The 17,476-nt window shown below is 50.3% G+C and overlaps 1 protein-coding gene across 1 annotated transcript; it reads right to left on the bottom strand.

Moving 5' to 3' along the window:
- Positions 1-357: 357 nt before the first annotated feature.
- On the bottom strand, positions 358-16,617 carry CDHR5 (cadherin related family member 5). The gene is made up of 14 exons (XM_068148277.1): positions 16,427-16,617; positions 15,798-15,976; positions 14,701-14,751; positions 14,296-14,388; positions 14,070-14,168; positions 12,095-12,205; positions 11,574-11,750; positions 10,338-10,428; positions 7,420-7,517; positions 6,078-6,284; positions 5,108-5,224; positions 4,099-4,171; positions 2,455-2,606; positions 358-1,611 (listed from the first exon to the last, which is right to left on the bottom strand). Exons 1-14 carry the CDS (start codon positions 16,527-16,529, stop codon positions 1,033-1,035), a joined length of 2,130 nt encoding a protein of 709 aa, XP_068004378.1. The 5' UTR covers positions 16,530-16,617; the 3' UTR covers positions 358-1,032.
- Between the last annotated feature and the right edge of the window lie 859 nt (positions 16,618-17,476).

Below are 17,476 nucleotides of genomic sequence, written 5' to 3'. Positions count from 1 at the left end.
TCTGCTCTTGGGCTGCATGTCAGCTCTAGCTAAACCTTGAAGCATGCTTTTTGTTCCCCATCAAATGAGCCTGCTGCACTCCTCAAGGGTGGAGAAAGGTGGTATGAAAAGGAGTTCTCAGCTGAGATAAGAAAGGAGCAATGACACAATGGTGACATCAGCAGCAATGATAAGGGGACACCTTGATCCCAGCTGGACCAAGGGCAGGGAGGGAGGGGGAAGAGCCTGCTGACCTCACACCCTGCACCTCTGCAGCCTTGGCTGCCAAAACCCCAGAGCTGGAAGGAGCTCTGGCATGTTCTAGGCAGGTCAAGGCAGAGCTTTGATTTTTGCCCTGACAGACAGGAGGCAGACACCTACAGAAGCACTGCACAGCGAGTGGTTTTATGACAGAAAAATGGATGACAAAGTCCATGGGTGAAGACAACCTGATCAGTTCTCATTTACAGTGACAGAGGAAAAGCAGTTCCTGAATGTGAGAATTCCTGGCTGCTGACAGTGTCACATACCAGCTGTTTGCACTAAGGTCACAGAGTTTGGCCCAGGGGAGAGCACAGCCAAGCCCTCAAGATTGCTCCTGGATACAGCCATAAGGGCAATTTGAGCCAGGATGACTTGTGCTGGCTTACTCCCTGCAGCTGCTGTCAAACTGACTCCCTCATAAAGGGCACAGCCCAGCACTCACTGCTGGCTTATCTACCTACCACAAGGAGAAGACAGCCTTGTTGTGGGATTGGTTGCCACCATGAGCTGGGCAAACTGCTTCCAGGTCAGTTCAGCTACATCTCTGCTGTACCTGCAGCCAGGCTGGTAAATGAGATGTGAGGAGGAAGAGTTAGGAAGGTGGAGAGGTGAGAGGTGGCTTTCTCAGCCCCCAGAATCCTAGGGCATACTTCAAGATCTCACTAAAAAGCTTGAGTTAGCTGTAATGTCTTCCAGCTTTAAGCACTGCAGGGCAGGCAGCCTTGTCCTCCTGCATTCCAGTGTCTCCCCTTGAGCTGTTTGCTGGGGGGCAGTGCAAGCCTGTCTCCATTATGGGCTACTGTCACCTTCTGTCCCTGCATCTGTGTGAGACAAGTTGACATTCACTTCTGCAGCTGGCAGAGATGAGCTCTCTGAGGCAAAGGACACTCCTGGCCCTCTGGGCAGATGGTCTTTGTCATCATCTTCTTCCTCCTCCTCATTCATCTGCAGCTCTTGGTCACTGTCATCATCACTCTCTGTTGCATTGCTCTCAATCACTTCGATGCGCTCTCCAGCTTCAGGATCCACATCCGTCCTAAACCACACAGCTTTGTAGCCATCATTTGCCACCGGCCTGTCTGTCTTGAGGATAGATTTCACTTCTTTCTCATGCTCAACCTCTTCTTCTGCTTCTTCCTCTTTCTCTTCCTGGCTGAAGACAATGGTGGAAGCTACAGAAGCTTTTGGGAGGCTCTCAGTTTCTTCTGCAGCTGGAAAAGCTGAGGCAAGTACTGGCTGCTCTTGCACCTCTATCACTGACCCGACTCTGCCGTTCTCTGAGGCCTTCTGCTGTTCAGTGCTCACATCTGGCTGTTCATCTTGCTTGTAAGATTGGTTGTAGTAACCCTCAGAGGGTTTCTTGGAGACCTGCAGGAGGAAAGACTCCTTGTAAGTGTAGGGAAAGGGAAAGAAATGGAGTTGGGGGGAAAGGGTTGGCTGAAGTGCCTCAGCTGCTGCTCAGGAAAGCTTCAGCTTGCTTTGCACTTTGATCTGCTTGAAGCCTGGGATAGATGTGGCTCCCTACAACAGCTGTGGGGTTTTGACTCCATTTCTGGATATTTTTCAGACAGGTGCATGCATGTTCTCCAGGAGAGCTGAGCACCAGCAGCAGGCACTGAATTGTACCCATCCTTCTGAGGAGTTCTCTGGAGTGGGATTTACCTCCCTTGGGAGGAAGGATGGTGGTTGTTCACCTGAGCTCATCCTGCAGTCAGTGGAGTCTAGGCTCCTGCCAGTCCCATCCTAAGGCAGAGACCAACATCTGCCCAGCTGAATCACACCCTAGCCTTCAAAGAAAACAATCTGACAGGGACTTGAGAGAGCCAACAGCTTTGCTCAGGTGCAGAACACTGCCCAGGCTTTAGGGCAGGTGGTGAAGGAACCTTTCTCACCCTTGGCTATAGATATGAGCAGTGGTTTATAACAGACATTTTTCAGAGACTTCCTCTCAGCTGTGTCAGGTTCATCCTAGGATTTGTGCTCCATGGAGCTGTGGGTCTCTCCTTACCACATCTCCTTGCCATGCAGCCTCAGGGGGCAGAAAAGCACAACAGCAAACCCCACCAGAACGCTGCTACCTTTGCAAACATTCTCAGGAGTGATTCTTCGCCTTCACCCCAAGCCTGTGCAGTGCTTGGGCAGCCCATTCACCCTTTAAAACCTCCTCAAATCCCACTTCCCAAGGACTTCAGCTCCAAAGAAGGCACCTACCTTTTTCATCAGCAGGTGATTGAGTCGTTTCCCATACTGCTTGTATGTCATCACTCCAAGGAGGACTAAGACAACCAGCAGCACTGCTACCAACGTCCCTCCTAAGATGCCTGTATCCTGAGCACTGTATTGCTTATCAGAGGAGGTTACAGCTGCAAGACAAACAAACCAGTGTTACAAAGGCTGAAAATGGCAGGCAGCTTTTTAACACACCACTTTGCCCTGGGAGAAGCTCCCACCACCTTTTGAAAGGCAAAAGATGCCTCCTGTGCTGCAGAATGTGACCAGGATATAGTTTCTGTCACAGGAGGAGGGAAAAAAAAGCATAATGGCAAAGAGGAAGAGCTCTAGCAGGTCCTTTCATCATCCTCACAGTCCAACAGAGGGCTACAAGGATGCTGAAGGGAGCACTGCCTTATGAGGAGAGGCTGAGAGCCCTGGGGCTGTTCAGTCTGAAGAAGAGAAGACTAAGAGGAGATTTAATAAACGGCTAGCAATATCTGAGGGCTGGGGGTCAGGAGGGAGGGGACAGGCTCTGCTCAGCTGCACCCTGGGATAGGACAAGGAATAATGGATAGAAACTACAGCACAGGAGGTTCCACCTCAACACAAGGAGGAACTTCTTCACTGGGAGGGTCCCAGAGCACTGGAGCAGGCTGCCCAGAGAGGTTGTGGAGTCTCCTGCTCTGGAGCCTTCCAAGCCCCATCTGGATGCATTCCTGTGCTGGATTCTATGGTCCTGCTCTGGCAGGGGCTTGGACTCAGTGACCTCCTGAGGTCCCTTCCCTGTGATCCTTCCCTGCCTTCTTCCAGCTCTAGCAACATGCATCAGCCTGCTCAGGAACAGCTCAAGCTTTCAGCCTCTGCTCAGTGCAAGCATTTGTGTAGAGATCCACATTGTAGAAGAACAAGAGTAGCTTCCTCAGGGTTAATCTCCCTTGCTTGATGTTGTCATGGGATTCATTATATTACATTTTCCACTTTCATTTTGCAGCATTAATTGTTCCCAAGTTTAATGGTTAATCAAAGACAGCTTTCTGCTGCTGCTGCCCTCTTGATGAGAGAGTGGACTTTGAGTATTCCCTCCACGTTTCACTGCACCCTCAGTTTATCTTTAATACCTTGGGGAGGGATGTCAGTGAAGCTGTGCTTCCTAATCATGTGTCCCATGACAGCCCACAGAGCTGATGGGAAACTCCACCACCCTTAACTCCTTCTGTGTTGTGCAAGCTGGCTGGCCTTGGAGGAATGATCCATCCTGAGAGCCCAGTGAGCTGGCTCCAGCACTGGGAGCTCAGAAACCAGAGGGCAATGTACAGCCACTGTGTCCCAGAAGGGGACTATAAAACCAACTCCAATTACTGGGTTCAGTTCTGGGTCCAAGGAGGTGGTGGAGTCGATGTCCCTGGAGGTGTTCAATAAATGCATGGACATGGCACTTGAGGCCATGGCTTAATGGCCATGCTGGTCTCAGATAGCCCTAGCCTCTGCTCAGAGTCCCTGACAACCTGACCTGGAATGGTTCCAGGGATGAGGCTTCTGCCCACGGTCAGGTTTGTGACCTGTCATTGCCACTTTGCCCACACAAGCAGCAAAGGCTCCCCAGGCATCCCCCCAAAGCAGAAAACAAAGACACCAACCCACCTGCAGCAAGGACAACCTCCACCGTGATCAGAGTGCTGCCTTTCTGCAGGCTCACTGTATCTCTTCCAACAGCCTGTGTGAACACAGGAAAGAGAGAGCTTAGGGCTGCCTGCATCTCCAGCTGGCTCTCAAGGCACCTGCTGGGCCCTTTATGGACAAAGTACCTTGCCTGTATCCTCACAGTAGCACTGGAGCTGGACAATCTGGTTGCAGAGGAAGAAGAGCTCTGAAGATTCCCTGCCCTGGGCCAGCCCCAGCTCATGGTTTGTGTGCAGCTTTGCAGCACAGCACTGGACAAAGGCAGTGAGTAGTGTGGGGCAGGCAGAAGTGCCTGCCGGTGCCTCACCTACACTGCGTAGCTCAGACAGTCAGGCTGGCTCAGGTACCTCCAGAGGGCATAGCATTGTGCTAGGCAAGTCTTGGGGAGCCCACTGTCACTGGAGAAAGTGGAGATCTGCCTTCTCAGGAGTTTAGAGTAACTGTTTCCTCTGAGCTAAGGAGGTGCTGGATTTACCAAGAGATTTCTAAGTGTGGGGCTGCAGGCTTCAGAGCTGGGGCAGATAGCAGCAGTCATACCCTGCCCACACTCACACACCAACCTCCTGTTCACTTCCTCACCCACCTTTTTAGGTTGGGATCAGTGTGTGTGTGTGGGTGGGGGGCTCATAAAATATCCCCAAAGCCAGCTGAGACTTTTTGTTAGGCAGAACCAGAGAGTGGGATGAGGGCTGCTACAATCTCCCCAGCTGACTTCTTCCTGTCTCCAATGACATTTCCCCACAGGACTGGAGAAACACCTTTTGCAGCTAGCACCAGAGAGAGCCTGCATCACACACTGCTGTCACTTCATCTGCCTCCATCCATACACATTTAGGATGCAAATGGTTGGGGCAAAGACTGTCCTTCAGTGCTGTGCCTTACCTAATAGACTCACACCTTGGTGCTTCTTTACCAGCAACCACCCCTTCCTTCCACAACCCTGGCAGGACAATGAAGGAAGTTGCCTTACCTCCAGGGTTACAGTTCCTGGGGACTGCAGCACCACATTTGTCAGGATGAGTCCATCTCTGGTTGCAATGAAATCAGTGCTGTTGCTTATGTGGTACTCAATGTTTGGGTTGACTTTCTGCAAAGCCAGAAGAAAGGAGGTTTAAACCACACTGTGCTCTGTGTGCACCTTCTCAGCAGCTCATTGGCAGGGACTTGCCAATATGAGCATGGGCACAGGACAATAAACAGATTCTAGAATCATAGGGTTGTATGGGTTGGAAAAGCCCTCCAAGATCATCCAGTCCAACCAGCAACCCACCATCACCTTGGCCACTAAGCCATGTCCCCAAATGCTGTGGCCACACATGTCTTGAACACCTGCAGGGATGGGGACTCCACCACCTCCCTGGGCAGCCTGTTCCAGTGCCTGACCACTCTAGCAGCAAAGAAATTGTTCCTGATATCCAACCTAACCCTCCCCTGGCACAATTTCAGACCATCTCCTCTAGTTCTGTCACCTGAAACTAGGGAGAAGAGACCAACCCCCACCTCCCTCCAACCTTTCAGGGAGTTGTAGAGAGCAAGAAGGTCTCCCCTCAGCCCCCTTTGCTCCAGACTAAACCTCAGTTCCCCCAGCTGTTCCTCACAGGACTTGTGTTCTAGACTCTTCACCAGCTTTGTTGCCATTCTCTGGACAGCCTCCAGTGCCAGGGTATTTGCTCACCCTGAGCTTTACTCAGCACACTGTTCTGCAGTGGGGCAGAGCACCCACACAAACCTGGGTGGGACTGGCTTTTGGAAGTCTGGCAGCTTCTCCACATTACAGCACACCATGAGCAGTTCTGATCCATGTGGAGTTTCCAGGGATATAATGTGGAACACCAGAGGAGAGTGTGTGTGTGTTTGCTTCTCCCCACCTCCCCTTCCTCGTGTTTGCTGACCCCACATCAGTCCTGGAGCAGTGAGAAGAATTCAGTCCAATTACTTACATCAGGGAAATCATCATCCAGTGCTCTTATCATCAGGGGGCTTGAAGGATGTCCAGCTTGGAAGACAAAGCTTCCTGGGACCAGATCAACAAACGCTGTCCCATTGTAGATCCTGCTCTCAAAGTATGGTGCATGATCACTTTTATTGATGACCTTAATCTCTACATAGGCTATGGAGTATTTCTGGATGTTGTTGACTTGAGTGGCCTGGAGAGATGAGAGAGAGAAGAGAGAGCTAGAGATGCTAGCCTTTTCCTCTTGGTGGTGAGGACCAAAAGGATAGGCTTGATCTGAAGCCCATTGCAACCCACATTGTTCTTTCCATCATAGAATTGCTAGGGTTGGAAGGGACCTCAGGGATCAGCCAGTTCCAACCCCCCTGCCATGAGCAGGGACACCTCACACTACAGCAGGTTGCTCACAGCCACCTCCAGCCTGGCTGCAAACACCTCCAGGCAGGAGGTTTCCACCACCTCCCTGGGCAGCCTGTGCCAGGCTCTCACCACCCTCGTGGGGAACAACTTCTTCCTCACATCCAATCTGAATCTACCTATTTCTATTTATTTTCCATTCCCCCCAGTCCTATCACTCCCTGACATCCTAAAAAGTCCCTTCCCAGCTTTCTTATAGCCCCCTTAAGATACTGGAAGGCCACAAGAAGGTCTCTTCAGAGCCTTCTCTTCTCTAGACTGAACAGCCCCAACTCCCTCACTGCCAGTGAGCTTTGAGCCAGGCCTGATGTTAACCATGGAGTCCTTCTGGTTTAGCTTCCTTCTGCTGTTGGCCTTCCACTCAGTCTTGGTCTAGCTCCCAAAGTCTAGGTATGACCCTCCATAAGGGCTACATCTGGGCAAATTGTCATGCTCCAGTACAAACCAGTGGGACTCCAGCACCAGAAGGCAGACTTTCATCTTCATGAGAGTGTGAGCCAGTTCAAACTGACATCCTCAAGTCCCTCCTGTCCTCTTGAGCTGCAGCCAAATGAGGAGCTTGTCTCCTGGCTTGAGTTATGCTAACTAGAGTAACACAAGCCCCAGTCATGCCTGAAGAATGCCTTCCAGTTCTGCTCCTCCACAGGTTCAGCTCAGCAGGATGATGCTCAGCTCATCCAGTTAATTTGCTTTGACATTGCAACCCACATGTAAGGGAAAACACCTCCCAACTTCTACAAGAGCTTCTGGGTTGCTATAAGGAGCTGGGCAAATACTAGGCCCTTCCAGAAGAAAGGGGGTGAGAGAGTTAGCTTTAGTTATGCATGTGATTGCCTCCTGGCACACCAAGAGTGCTGCTTCCCAGAAAGCCAGGTGTGCTGGGCTGGTGGCTGCAGGGTCCTCAGACTTACCATGACTTGCAGCAGGTAGGAGTCTGGGGAAGTTGCTGGTTTGTTCATAGTCAGATTCCCTGTGTCAGCATCTATGGAGAACACATTTTCCGTGTTCCCTAAAGAAAACAGACTCTTCAGTCATCAGACACCTTCCCAAAGTGACCCTCAACTCATTGGCTCTTTCTTTCACACCCTAGTGACAGCACTTCCAGGGTAAGATGCTCTTTCCCCTGCCTGCCTGGCTGCTCCAAGGGCTAGGAGTGCTGGCCAGGGATTTAGAGGCACTCTACAGCCAAAAAGCATCAAGGAGATGTTTGTGAACCCAACTAGATGAGATAGCACAGCAAAGGGCTGCATTTCCAGTGCCTGGGCCCACCTTAAAGTCCTCCAAATGCCTGGAGTGTAGATCTTCTGCTGCAGTTTGAGCACTGAAGATCTTCAGCTCCCTAACCCAAACCCAACTGAACCCAAACTGCAGGTCAGGAGAGATAAGGGAAGGGTTTTTTCCTATTTCGAAATGAGGGAACCAATTCACAAAGAATAGCTGGGTGGGGACTCATCTGTAGGCACCTAAAGGGAAGCCATCTCAGTCTGACCTGTTGTAAAAAGATAACTTGGCATCTCAGTGTCTGATTTATCGACTTTCTGTGAACACTGGCCTCAATGTGAGCTGCATTCTGCTCTGGAAATGCTGATTTCTATCTCCTGGCCTACAAAAGGAGCCTAGACACAAACCTTGTGTGGAGGTAGGGGTAGAAATCAGCTTCCTACAGCTCTAATCTCTGTTTGAAGCATAAAAAAACCCAGGGGCTGTGTGTTAAAACACAAGCAAAGCTTTCAGTCCTCTTCCTCACTCAGAGGCACTGTGGGCTGCCTAAAGACAAGAGTGGTTGTTGGGTGCTGGTTGGACTTATCACAGAATCAGTCAGGTTGGAAAAGACCTCAGAGATCATCAAGTCCAACCTATCACCCAACACCTCATGACTACTAAACCATGGCACCAAGTGCCACATCCAATCCCCTCTTGAACACCCCCAGGGATGGGGACTCCACCACCTCCCTGGGCAGCACATTCTAACAGCTAACAGCTCCCTCTGAGAAGAACTTTCTCCTCACCTCAAGCCTAAATCTCCCCTGGCACAGCTTGAGACTGTGTCCTCTTGTTCTGGTGCTGATTGCCTGGGAGAAGACAACAACCCCCTCCTGGCTGCAACCTCCCTTCAGGTAGTTGTAGGGAGCAATAAGCTCTCCCTTGAGCCTCCTCTTCTCCAGGCTAAACAATCCCAGCTCCCTCAGCCTCTCCTCATAGGGCTTGTGATCTTGAAAGTCTTTTCCAGCCTGGTTAATTCTGTGATTCTGTAAGGACCCCCCCAGTCTGGGGTGTGAGTGTGGGGCAGGGAGGTGACTCCACATCCAAAAACCCCCAGTGGAATGGAAGGTTCCCTAATGCTATCTATTATCAGGAGGCTGCTTGCAGCTGTGGTGGAAGATGAATAAATGATCACTCTGCCTGATCTTTGTCTTGCTAGGTACTCAAACCCTCACTCTTGGTGAAAAAAATGAAAGAAAACAGAGTAAAGAAATAGAAGAACCAAATCCAAACCAACAACTACAACAAAGCCCGCCCCCAAAGCAAACAAAAGCCCACAGCCAACCAAAGATACCCAAACTGCAACAGCAGCAGCAAAACAAACAGCAGCAGCAGCAGCAAAACAGACAGCAGCAACAAGGCAAACAACAGGAACAAACCAGCAGCAAAACAACAACAAAGAAAACCCCAACCAACCAAACAGAAAGAACCCAACCCCACCAAAACAAGACAAGGAAGAAACCCTTTGAGAGGAGCAAAGGGTGCAGTCACTGGGCAATCAACTGCCTAGAGCCAGGCAAGCTTTTTGAAATCAAGGCTAAAAAGGGTAGGTTAAGAGGGTGGCAATGTGCTGGGGAATAAAAACGTCACTCTTGGCAGGGAATGAAAATGATGCTGCTCAGGTGGGAATTGCATGTTCAGCTCAAAGCCTGAATTCAAGTGGCTGTGGCCAGACTGGCAAAATCAGCTCCAAAAGCCTCCAGGTAAAAGTCTCACCTCCCCCTAAAATACCAAAGTCCTCCTGAAACAGCCTTCATTGAGCTGGGTGTGTGGGGCTGTAATTCACTTTCCCCCCACCCTGTCTGTACAGTCTCAGTTTAAGAAGGACATTGAGACGCTGGAATGTGTCCAGAGAAGGGCAATGAGGATGGGGACAGGTCTGGAGCACAGCCCTGTGAGGAGAGGCTGAGGGAGCTGGGGTTGCTTAGCCTGGAGAAGAGGAGGCTCAGGGGAGACCTTCTTGCTGTCTACAACTACCTGAAGGGAGGTTGCAGGCAGGTGGGGGTTGGTCTTTTCTCCCAGGCAAGCAGAACAAGAGGACACAGTCTCAAGCTGCACCAGGGGAGGTTTAGGCTCCAGGTGAGGAGAAAGTTCTTCCCAGAGAGAGTTGTTGGCCATTGGAATGTGCTGCCCAGGGAGGTGGTGGAGTCACCATCCCTGGAGGTGTTCAAGAGCAGATTGGACGTGGCACTTGGTGCCATGAGGTCATGAGGTCTGTGGTGACAGGTTGGACTCGATGATCTTTGAGGTCTTTTCCAACCTTGGTGATTCTGTGATTCTGATTCTTTCTCCTATTTAACCCACAACGTTCTAGTGATGACTTGGGGCAGTTTTAAGCTCAGCAGGGTGCTGGGCCATCTCATTTCAACTTTACTACTACCTAGAAAGGTTGGACTCCCTGAGGCCACCTCCAACCTGGCATTCTATGATGTGTCTGTGGCAGAAACAGAGGAGCAGAACCCCAGAACCTACCCTCTGTGGCACTTGAGAGGTGATCTCCTGTGGGCAGGTAATGCTGGGGACACACAAGCAATGCAGTTTGTGGAAGGGGACAGTTTCTACTCACCACCAACAATACTGTAGATGATTCTTTCATTGATAGTGTAGTCAGGATCAATGGCATAGATAGGCCCTGGCTCTAGGTCGAGTGGTTCTGTCTGCAACGACAAGATGAAGCATCACAGACCACCCTGCAGCAGCAAATTACCACTCACAGCTTTATCCTCCTCCAGCGTGGCTCTGGTGGGTTTGTCTGGGCAGGATGGAATTTACTGCAGGGATGTGGCTGTAGCAGGGCAGAGCTGAGACAGCCTAGAGCAAAGGGACTTCCAGCTCTCCCCTCTCCTGCTGTGTGCTGCAGGAAGAAGCACAAGCAGTGCTGCTTGGGGTGGGAAAACCTCCACTTCCCAGGAGGATGAAGACTCCCTGTCATGCTGAATCATCTGCATGGGGGTTGGAAGAGGGAACCTTTAAAGGTCCTTTCCAGCCCAATGCATTCTATGATTCTGTGATTGATGGCTAGACATCAGCAGGATGTCTAGGAGATTCCTAGGCACTCCCAGCTGGGAAGAGCATCTGGATATTGCCTGATGTGGCTGTGGAAATTTATTCCCATGAATCCTGGGAAGTTTTCCACAGATTGAGTAGCACAGTGGTAGAATGTGAATAAAATTCCACAAGGAAAGTAATGATAAGGTCTAATGAATCCCACTGGTCTGGTAGCTAACATGAAGTTGGTTGTATGAACTGACTCTTGCTCCTTTTGGCTTCTTCCCTCTAGCACATCCTAGGTGCTTGCTTTTGCTTGGCTCTTGCTGACCTTGGGTGTTGTGGCTAAGTACTAACAAGCTACTCTCTGCTTTTCTCCTCTTGCTTCTTCCCTTGTCCAGGAGGGGGAGAGGGGGAAGCTGTTGGAAACCCCCTGCTTTTGTCCAGGGCAGGGCTCTTGTGCTGTTTATAAACCATAAAGCCATGCAAATGTTGTCTATTTTGTACCTATTCATTGCATTTCATGTTTCTAGACTTGCAGTCTGCTTGTAAACAAAACTTCATTTGCTTCCCAACTGAGCTGGTCTGGCCAAATTCTGGTTTGGAGGGGGAATTTCAACCCATCACACCTTGAGATGAGGTGAAGCCATTCCAGCTCAGGGCTCTAAGCAGCCTGCTCCAGCAGTGGATGCCCCTGCTCTCTCTAGGGGATGTTTTAGACTAGCTGACCATTGAAGATCCCTTCAGCCCAATCCAGCCTGTGATCCTGTGACTCTAAGAGGATCAAGGACACTGTCTGACCGTGCCTGCTTACCAACATCTCAGACATGTTGACCCTCCCAGCATAGAGGCTGCTGATGCAAATGCTCTTCTCCTCGTTGATGAAGGTGCAGGGTAGGAACCAGGGTGCTTTGGTGTCAGCTTGTTCAATAATGATGTTTATTGTGGCACTAGCTGTGTTGGTGAGGTCAGTGCTACCCACAGGCCTGTCCTGTACCCAAAGGCAAAGCAGACTCATGAGGTGCAAGTGTTACTGCCAAAAGAAGAAGCCATCTGCAAGAGGCAGTGGCCCAGGGGCTGTTGTAGCTCCATTTCCCCAGGCTCAGCACTTGATGTGAGATTAGCTGAAGCAGTAAATTGTCTCATTCTTCTGACAAAGGTGCATTGATGCAAGCCTGCCACTGTGTCATTATGGAAAGTGGAAGGTTGCTCCTCATACACCCCCTCAGTCCCCACCCTCTCTCCCACTGTCCCAGAGATCTCCCATTCAGACTTACCCTTCAGTTAAGAGAGACTGGGGCAAGCAGGGCATGTGGCTCCTCCTGAAGAACTTACCCTTGCATACAAGATCAGTGTTGTCCATTTGAATTTATCATAGTCGAGTGCTTTGAGTAAATAAATCTCTGGATTATTAACTCCTTTTATGGCAAAGTAGCCATCTGTGCCCTGGTGGGGGGGGAAGAAAAGCCTCAGTCACAGCCATGCTCAGAGTGCTGCTCACAGCTGTGTTTGCCAGCCCAGTCAGACCTTTAATCCTGGGGACCTGAGGTGGGGAGCAGTAAGAGACCATGAGCTCTGTTTAATCTTGGAAGTTGCACACTGAAGCTGCCTGGCTTGTCAGAAAGGTTTGTTCATGCCCCTGTGAGTTGTATTCTCCCAGACCCCCAGCTTTGCCTGCCTACCTGCTCAGCAGCTACTGGATGGAGACTTTTGCCTCATTTGTTTCCTATGCTCAAGCAGGTTGCCATCAATCCTTGATTTTGGGTCCCTGGCAGCCAAGCAATCTCCCATCCATGCACAAAACAGATCCAGGATGGCTCAGCCTCTGAGAGTCAGCAAGATCCCTTGCCTTAACCTAGCACAGCTGAACTTTGGGGCAACTCTAAAGCCAAATGGAAATAACAAGCATTGCATTTTACTCTGCAACCTTCTGCACTTGCTTTGGTTCTCACAGAATTATTTTGGCTGGAAAAGAATCTTAAAGATCATCACTGAGTCCAACCACTAACCCAACACTACCAAGACCTCTGCTAAACCATGTCCCTCAGCACCATGTTTCCACAGCTTTGAAACCCCTCCAGGGATGGGGACTGTGGAGTCCAAGCCTTGAGAACCCTCAAGGGGAAGAAATCATTCCTCATGTCCTACCTAAACCTCCCCTGGGGCAACATTTCCTCTCATCCTGTCACTTGTTACCTGCAAGAACAGACTGACCCCAACCAGGCTCCAACCTCACCAAGCCTGGAGGTGTCCCAGAAACATGGGGGCCTGGCACTTGGGGACATGGTTTAATGGCTATGGTGGTGTAAGGTCAATGGTTGGACTTGATGATCTTAGAGGGCTTTTCTAACCCAAACAATTCTATGAGTTAATTCCCCATGCTCCCAAGCAATCCCCCTGAGAACAAATCACAGGATCACAGAGGATCACAGGATGCTAGGGGTTAGAAGGGACCTCCAGAGATCATTGAGTCCAACCTCCCTGCCAGAGCAGGACCATAGAATCACAGAAATACATTAAAGCACTAAACTGGGGCCTGGGGGAAGTGGAGTCAGCCTTTGGCTCTGCCAAAGACTTTTTGTGTGGTCTTGGGCAGCTCATGTTGTCCCCACACTGCGTGGATGCTGCTGGCACACAGGACATGATCTCCTCCTTTCCCTATCTGACTCGGGGCCATTCTGATCTCTGTGAGGTACAAAGGTCTCTCCTGATATGTTTACAAACCATCTCAGCATGACTTCCCTGCATCATATGGGTCAGAATATTCCAGATGAAAGTTTAACCCGTGGAATAAAAGTGAGAGGAGTGGGCTCTTCTCCCAGGCAAGCAGCACCAGAACAAGAGGACACAGTCTGAAGCTGTGCCCTGGGGAAGTTTAGGCTGGAGGTGAGGAGAAAGTTCTTCACAAGAAGAGTAGTTGGCCACTGGAATGTGCTGCCCAGAGAGGTGATGGAGTCACTGTCCCTGGAGGTGTTCAGCAAAGGCTTGGATGTGGCACTTGAAGTCAGGGTTTAGTGGGCAGGAGGTGTTAGGTATTAGGTAATAGGTTGAGCTTGATGATCTCTGAGGTCTTTTCCAACCTGGTTGATTCTATGACTCTAAAAGCATTCAACACCTGTAGTGTTGGCTGCTCTGTTCTGCTAACCAAACCAGCTCTTGGGTTTGAGGCAGCTGTACCTCTTCTAGAAGCTGTCAGAGAACTAAACCCCATCCACTCACTTTAGGCTTAAAGCTGAGGCTCTTCTGGCTTAATCACCAAAAGATCTTCAGAGCTGCCATTCCCTCCCCCCCAAAGAACAAGGCTGCTCACCAGCACTGTGGTTGTGAGTTCATAATAGATGACGTCCAGGTCAGCATCGCTGGCACTCAACTCCTCCCTGGCTATGATGGTTGAGTTCACTTTTGTATCCTGAAAACAGAGGTGCTTTGGTTAATCTCCCTGTGAAATGGGCTGAAGACTTCTCTCTGCTAACCCTCCCTTAGCCCCACAGCACTGGGGGCTCCAGTGCCCTCCTCCTTTCCACCAAAATCCTCACCTCAGGAACAACTTCAGTGAAATTTGTTTGCTTAAACTCCGGGCTGTTGTCGTTCTCGTTGAGAATGGTCACAATGATTAGCAAAGAGTCCCTCTGCAGACAGGGCACAGTGAGAGAATCAAAGACAAGAACAAGACTGCTGAGGGGGCTGCTCCTCATTTGCAAAGAGCAGAGGGGATGGTGTAAGGAGCACAGCAGGATGGGGCCCAGATGGAGCTGGGTGTGTGGGAGGGTTGTGGGTCTATTCCCACCCTCTCTCCTTGAGTGTTCCCCCTGTGACTGGGAGGAGTGTGTGTCTCCACAAAGCAAAGGACATCTCCTAGGATGGAGGTGGACTAGGAAGAGCAGAGGGAAGCACAGTGCTGCCCTGCAGTAGCAGGGCTGAGAATCTGGAAGATCACTCACCTCCCCAACATCGTTTTCACAGATCAGGCTCACCAACAGCAAGGTGTCTTCCTGCATGCAAAAACAAAAGCCAGCCTTTGTAGAGACAAGTCCAAAGGTACTGTTTCTAAAGTAAATTAGACAAACCCACGCACAGAGTCACCTGCAGGGTGTTAACTCTACTCTTCTGCCCCCACAGAAAAGCAATTGTTGCAGAAAGGGGAAGGCAGCCTAGGGATGCTTGTGGCTGTGTGCAGAGCACTCCACGAAGGTAGAATGATTTACTGACAACTAACTGAACACACAGAGGTTTTACTGGGTCATAGAAGTGTTTGAGTCCAACCATCAACCTCAGACTCTACGTGGCCCTGGGCAGCCTGATCTAGTTGGATGTGTCCCTGCTCACTGCAGGGGGGTGTTGGACAAGATGACCTGTGATGACCCCTTCCAACCCAATGCCCTCTGTGAACCTAAGACCACCATGGCCATTAAACCATGAGCCTAAGTGCCATATCCCCATGTTTCTTGGGCACCTCCATGGACAGTGACATGCTGCCTTTGTGCTTCACACAAGATCACCTCACTGCTCAGACCTGTGTTTCCCACAGACAAACTGGGATCTTGGGTGCTAGAGAGCTCTGAACACTCCACTTGTCACATATTTGGTTGTGCTACTTCCCCTTGCTCTGACTGATGCAGATTCATCGAAGGAAGGTGACAGCAGGCACCCCCCTCCCTCCTTATTCTCTGCTTGTGGCAGGGGTGGCCTCCCAAGCAGTGAGCTCCAACCCAGCTGAAATAGTTTCACTTCCCAATGTTTTTTTCCTAGATCCTTTAGAAACTGGTTACAAAGCCAAGGTTACAAGTCCAAGACTGCAGGTTGAAATTCATTGCATCCCACACTATCACAGGATGCCAGCTTGGAAGGGCCCAGCTGGCCCAAGCTTTCCAGGTAATAGGATAGTTTAAATGAGAGCCCAGCACCCTGCCAAGCTGCAATGAGATGGCTCAGCAGCCTGTTAAGCTGAGTCTTAAATCTGCCCCATGTAGGGGAATCTGCTACTTCCCTTGGGAGAATTATCCACCTGATCCATACAGCCTGCCAGCTAAAGCCTTACCTCATAGTCCACACTTTTGACCAGCTGCAGCTCGGATCCCTGGATAGCAAAGAAGGTGGCATCAGCGTAATTTGGATCAATCCTTGCAGTGAAGCCTGCTTCCGTGTGGATGATGGCCACCACATAGCCAGCAGGGTTATTTTCAGGAACACTTGGGTTGCTGTTATTCACAGAGCATCCTGGAGAAGTGAGACACAAAAAAATTGCCCCCAGGGATTTGATTAGTGACAGACCTGGGTGAGTCCTGCTGTGGTTGCCAGTGGAAAGGAGGTTGTTGAGCAGATATCTTCCAGGAGGAGTCTAAAAATCCCCCACCTGTAATGGTTAGCATTGGAGAGAAGGTTGTTGAACAGGTATCTTCCAGGAGGAGACTAAAAATCTCCCACCTGCAATGGTTACCTTTGGAGAGAAGGTTGTTGAACCTTTTGTCTTTCAGTAGGAGACTAAAAATCTCCCACCTGTAATAGTTAAGACTTGGAGAGAAGGTTGGTGACCAAAAATGTCTCCCACCTGTAATGGTTACCATCAGAGAGAAGGTTGTTGAACAAAGCTGTCTTTCAGTAGAGCCTAAAAATCTCCTGCTGTTGGGGCCACTGCTCTGTGGTCCTGGACCTCCTGCAGGAGCTTACCTTGTGCCGCAACGTGCGCCGTGAAGGGCAGCAGGCAGAGCGCTGCAGCGAGGAGCCAGGCAGAAGCAGCCATGGGGAGCTGCCAGCTGATGACAAGATTCATGTTTCTGATTAAGCTGATCCACTTCTCCTCTTCTCTCCCTGCTTCTCCCAGCGCTGTCTTCCCTGCTCGCTGCTCCGTGGCGGCACCAACACGGGCTGGCCGGAGTGGATGGCTGCAGCGCAACCTTTGGCTCTTTGCCTCGTGGGGTGGTTAATTAAAAGATATCACCAGGAACATGATGACTCACAAGTTCCTGCTTATACTTTGTTCCTGGGCCTTTCCTATCCTAAACTCTCTGTAGCAACAAGGAGCTAGCTGAAACATTGGGATCAAGCCCCAACCCAAGATGAGCATGAAGGAGGATGAGGGCTGACCCTTGGGCAAGCTGCCTGCACGCTCCAGCCTCTCCCAGTGAGGGGGAAGTGGGCAAGTTTCTGATGTGCCAGAGGTAGTTTTGGTCAGATCCTTTCCTCCAAAGAGCCATCACCACAAAATCCCCTGGTGGGAAGAGACATTGAGATGATCAAGACCAACCAAAACTCCAACATCAACTCTTGGACCATGTCATGAAGCTCCTCACCCAAGCAGCTTTTAAACACCTACTGCTGCTACTATAACCCTTAGGTCTTCGTTCTTTTAGCCAGGGTTTTTTTTGTTATCTGCATGGCTCACATCCCCTTTTAGCATGGGTTTGCTCTCCAAGCCATGACTCATGGTGTCTCCTACTAATCTGTCATGCTGTGCCTGAAAAGAAGAGATTGGGGAAAGGAAAAGACAAAAAGTCAGCTCTCTAATGTCTTACCTTTATTTCTGGAAGAGGCAAAGGGGTCTGTGACAACAAAGCCTTTGTGGCTGCTCTTTGTTTGGCTGATCAAGGAAGGAACTAGACCCTGGAGAACTCCCTGAGCTGAGATAATGAGTTCTGCTCCTGAGACAGTCTTGTTATTCCCAGCCACCCTGCAGGAGCTTCACGAGGTGAGCAGAGTGGATCCAGAGGCAGTGACTGA

This window comes from Melanerpes formicivorus, unplaced genomic scaffold, assembly GCF_026170545.1.
Source record: "Melanerpes formicivorus ecotype bairdi unplaced genomic scaffold, bMelFor1.0.p_v2 SCAF_16, whole genome shotgun sequence".
NCBI lineage: Eukaryota > Metazoa > Chordata > Aves > Piciformes > Picidae > Melanerpes > Melanerpes formicivorus.
This window is presented reverse-complemented; position numbering and strand designations above follow the sequence as displayed.

Excerpts from the sequence above, each read along its gene's own strand:
- CDHR5 (XM_068148277.1), bottom strand. The coding sequence starts at position 16,529 with ATGAATCTTGTCATCAGCTGGCAGCTCCCCATGGCTGCTTCTGCCTGG. Across the intron at positions 10,429-11,573 it reads TCAACATGTCTGAGATGTTG|ACAGAACCACTCGACCTAGA; the intron begins GTAAGCAGGCAC and ends TTGTCGTTGCAG. Across the intron at positions 4,172-5,107 it reads CAGGAACTGTAACCCTGGAG|GCTGTTGGAAGAGATACAGT; the intron begins GTAAGGCAACTT and ends GTGTTCACACAG.